Source organism: Pundamilia nyererei, unplaced genomic scaffold (genome assembly GCF_000239375.1).
Source record: "Pundamilia nyererei isolate P.nyererei 1_Seehausen unplaced genomic scaffold, PunNye1.0 scaffold00008, whole genome shotgun sequence".
In the NCBI taxonomy this organism is placed as follows: domain Eukaryota; kingdom Metazoa; phylum Chordata; class Actinopteri; order Cichliformes; family Cichlidae; genus Pundamilia; species Pundamilia nyererei.
The window spans coordinates 6,384,259-6,389,113 of record NW_005187409.1 but is presented as its reverse complement, the minus strand read 5'-3'; the positions used below and the strand labels follow the sequence as shown (position 1 = coordinate 6,389,113).

General features: G+C 41.7%; 1 protein-coding gene across 3 annotated transcripts in view; it reads right to left on the bottom strand.

The window, feature by feature from the left end:
- Positions 1 to 4,855, bottom strand: part of clcf1 (cardiotrophin-like cytokine factor 1) — a 17,516-nt gene that overhangs the window by 3,926 nt on the left and 8,735 nt on the right. For all 3 annotated transcript variants that reach the window (XM_005723152.1, XM_005723153.2, XM_005723154.1), the window contains exon 2: positions 1,729 to 1,880. In XM_005723152.1, coding sequence (XP_005723209.1) covers positions 1,729 to 1,880 — 152 coding nt within the window. The remainder of the gene's footprint in view (positions 1 to 1,728; positions 1,881 to 4,855) is intronic.

The following is a 4,855-nucleotide window of genomic DNA, read 5'->3' as shown; positions in this document are numbered from 1 at the left end:
AGTTAGTCAAGATCATATTTAAAAAGCAGGGTATAGAGTTAGTATTAATAATGATGAATATGAAGGGGTCTCCATGATGTATAGAGTCCAACAGGGTTGCTTCAATCTCACCATATGACTAGTCACACAAACGTGCCATGTACCATGTACCATGAGAAGGTAAACAACTGAATGCAATAAAACATCCTTCAACTACATGAAGACAGATGTAATTATGTTTGGCAATAAAAAGGAGGGAGATGCATTAAAGCTCCTTCATGCTCTGTTTTCTTGTCAGGTGTACTGCTGTAGTATATGTTAGACAGTCTTCAAAATGTAACAGAGATACACCAACAAGATCACACATAACTCCAGTTTCTTGTATCCTTGCACTGTTTGTCAATTAAATATAGAATTCACCTTGAGTCCCAATGTGTTGTCCAAAAAATATCACAAATATGTTTACTGAGCACATGCCTGCACGGTCTCTCAAGTCTGCAGGGATTGGTCAACTCAAACCAAACATGGTGAAATGGCTTTTAGCCATCCTGCTGCCCACAGCTGGAATCAGCTCCCCACGGAGCTTAGATATACCCCAACTGTAGCCATTTTAAAACTAAACTCAAAATAAGCTACTGTTCCCAGTTCTCATTATCTGTTACGTTTATTATTTTTCTTATCTTTGGCCTGGCAGTGTTGGGAAAGTTACTTTGAAGTGGTTTACAAACCAAAAATTTAATTCACACAGGGAGCAGCTCAGCTAGCAAAATCGCCCGAGGGAGAAACTGGTAAAAAGAAAAAGCTACTTCATTAATTATTTTGCTGAGAGAAAGACATTATAATATATTACAAAAAAGCCACATGTCAGCTAAATGTCAATCAGTTAAATTTATTGCAAAAAGCTGTACTTGTTTACAAGTATAAGAAAAGAAATACTCCTTTATTCATGGGAAAGTGGAGAAATGCCATCTGTGGCTATCTATATAACATCCATCAGGCTTCCCTTTGGGAACTAGTCCTTGCCTTATACACTCTGTGGGCAAAAGCATTTAGCCACAGCTCTTAATCTTTGAATTGACGTGTTTTTAGTCCCATTACCACAGGTGACGTTACAGAGGGGGATGTCCAAGTGATGAGGCGGATCACATGTAAAAGTCACCAAAGCTCTGCTGAGTAAATAAATGCAGAGCTCTGAATCTCCTCTGACATTAAAATCAGCACAAAAATTGTGCACCTGGTGCTTCATGGCATCAGTTTCCATAGCCTGAGTTGCTTCTGTAGATGTAATGTGTAGTTGGCCCAGTGTTTTTGTCCATATTGAGGACTTTCTGGACTTTCTGGCCAAAAATTGTGTGTAGTTTCAGTTGTTAACTACACAAACGTCCACAGTGTGAATTTGAACATTAACTGCCAGCAAGTTACTGCAAATGGCTAAAGTGCCTGTTTGATGACATGTAATTTCACCATAATTTCATAAGGAACCATAACAGATATGTGGCTCTTTATCTGTTAGATGTTCACTAACTATCTATCGTTTTCATTGTTGTGAAGGATCATATTCATCGTCACTGTTAAATACATTCTTATGATAAATAGTGCATTTGTGAGTTTTGAGCTGTTTTGCTTAAGCATTTTCATTTATTCCTGTGTATTTCATGCATATGCATTCCTATTTGAAAATGATTTACTTTTTGTCTCTCTGATGCAGACATTTTGGTAAAAGACTGAACATATCACAAAACTACTCACATATACGTCTTTGATCTCTTTCAGCTGATACTCCAGGTACTTGGTGAGCTCATAGGTGCTCTGTATCGAACTCCTCTCGCTGGCCAGGTTGTGGAGAGCATCCCCGGCGGTGGCCATGGCAGCGGCCAATAGCAAGACGAGCTGGTGCTCGACTATGGAGAAACAAAGAAAACACTGTGAGATGTGTCTTTAATGACATTCACGTCTTGGGTGTCCAAGCGTTAAATAGCTCACGCTGTAGAGGTATTTGCCGTAAAAACAGAGAGGTGAAATTTATTTTCTAAGACGTGTTGTCATTATTTAACTTGGATGATGAGTTTTTAAATGAATTTTGATGATAGGGAGCTCAACAAGCAAAAAAAAAAAAAAAACAGAAAAAAAGAAAATCACCTCCAGCAACAGTTTCCTAGCTTTTCTCCGGTCGCATCACACTGTTTATAGGAATTTTTTTTACAATATTCCAGTTTATTCCTTTGTCTCTATGGCGATGGCCTTGTCTGTTTACATTTTGCCAGGTCAGAGTCATCTGACACTGCCAATAAAGCTTTTTCCGTTTCCAATCTAATTTTAGAGGTTTCTGGCTGTCGGAGGTTTACTCTGGCTTCAAATAAAACCTTGTTTAATAGCTTCAGACAGTCAGACAAATGGCTCCTATGTTCAATGCAGCAGTCTGTCAGGACAGCAGTCGCCTGAACGTGCACACACTCTCGCACACACGCGTTCATTCCTGACCGATAACCCCGAAAACAAAGGCATGTGGCTTTCTTTACAATCACAAACATTAATGTGTTTGTATGGGTTGTATGTTTGCTGTGGACTTCTTGTTTAGGTTTCAGAGTGTTTGTGTAGGTGTTTCATGTTACTGTGTGAGTGTTTGTGAGAATGTTTGTAGCCGTAATTATATATGTGGATTAAATTCGCATTGCTGAGAGTGTATACAATGATTGTGTGTGTGTGTGTGTGTGTGTGTGTGTGTGTGTGTGTGTGTGTGTGAGAGAGAGAGAGAGGGGGCGGCAGTGTATTTGTAAGAGCGGAAACCTTTCAGTGCCCCTGTCTCTGGTTTCAAACTGAGAAAATTGGAAAATTGGAGCTGAAAGGTGATTTTCAACATTAAGGAACTTCATGTACGTCCACTTCTCTTCGTCCCATGCGCTCTCTTTCACACTTTCTCCTTTGCTCGCTAACTCACTCTCTCAGCACTGCTTCAGCCTTTCATTGGAGCCCTGCAAACATTTCCTCTTTTCATTTCTGCTCTCCATCATCCTCTCCCCCCCCCTCCATCCTCCTGACACCCGGACGGCAGGCCGTGATTCATGCTTGTAATTATGGGCAAACCGTGCTGCTGCTCAACAGGTGTGAAATATGCATTGCACAATGTGTGTGTGTGTGTGTTCATGTGTGCGTCCGCTTTCTCTCTTATGCTCAATCTCCTCTGTCTTAGACACACCTCAAGCCTCCTGTTGTTTGACCAGTGCAATCCCTTTCTGCTTCTAGATTAGTCACACTCTTCTCCAGCGTTCCTATCTTCCCTGTCATACCTTTATCCTCATTTTCTCCTCTCAGCGATCTTATCTCTCGCATGCCTTAGGTCGGAATAACAGCAGACAATTAACCCTGATTAGCTCGCCTGCTCCTCAATTTCCCTTTTCTCTCTCCCTTTGATATTTCACTACGGGGGCCCCACAGGACTAATATGAGACTTGAGAATTGAGGGAATTGCTTCAACACCCTGCAGAACATTTACCCCTAGCGTTCACTTGGGTATAAATAAAATAGAATAAATAAATAAATGATTTCGGTTTTAAATAGTCAACACCTTTTTTTCCTTCTCTGACTCACCATATTTGCCATATCAGTATGCACTCCCACACAGGGTTGGGTTGAAACTGAGTGATATGCAAAAGCATCCCAGAAATAACTGCACTGAGGAAGAGATTTAGCTCTCTATAATAAGTAAGTGATTAGTTATGACTCACCCAAAAATCGGAAACAAAAACAAACCACTAGAATACAGCAACAAGTAGGATTAATTATGTTACTTAATTTGATTCATTTTTAAAAAAGCACTGTGACATGGCAACTGCTTCTACTATAGCCTCACTTAATAGTAGATGACAGACAGTTTCAAATTAAAACAGGATTAAAAATGTGTGTCATGCTTTGAGTGACAGGGCAAAATTTAAGCAAACAACGCCCTAACTGCTTGATTAAACAAGACTCTTTCACACCAGGTGACTCTTCCCCTACCTGTTGACCCCCAAGTTGCCGACTACATCAAGGCATTTTCCCAGACTATTTTCTGAGCCCGTGGCAACTCTCACACACACCTTGAAGTTAGTCATCCAGGGCAACCCTTCTCAGCCAAGCCTCCTCCTCACTCCTCGTCACCTGTCAGAGGCACTAAGCATCTTTCAGCAACGGCTAAACATTTGGAGCTCATCAAGCAGCTGGCTCCTCCCACTGAACATCCCCCATTAGCATCAAAACACCCCGAAACCAACACAACATCGTTGACTCTTGAAGTAAACAAGCTTGAAGAAAACAAGGGCTCACAGTGTGCAGTGAGGGGTCATTTTCAAAGGGAATAAACAGGTACCGAAAAAAGGAGTCTGGGATGAAGGAGGAAAAATCTTCTTGGCAAAAATCAACCCAAACTGTTCCAAACCGTTTCCTTTTGTCTGCAGCCACATGCTTGGAGATGATTGCCAGACGTGAAAGGCTCTTGTTGTTTTGATTGAGCACTGACATGTCTTAAAGCGGCCTCTGCTGCCGCTAAAAACAACCGCTCTTTTGTACAAGTAAACTCAGATAACTCAAACCGAAAGCCATGTTGTCGTTATATAATATTAGCTTGAGTAACGGCAGTATAGTCGGCATATAGCCTGACTTCAAGGCGAGCCCTGTAGGCTTGGGGCTGTGTCTGTGTACCTGGCAGTGGAAGCACACTCCGCAGGGCAGGGTTGAAACCAGAACATTCTCCATGGGAGGATTGCATTACAGCAACACAGGAGTTCCCTACAACGACCGACCGTGACCTGCTTCCACGCAGTTGTTTGTGTGAGTCTACACACGTGTACCTATTAGAGTTACACATATGCACACATGGGGTGAGGTGGGTTGGGGGGGG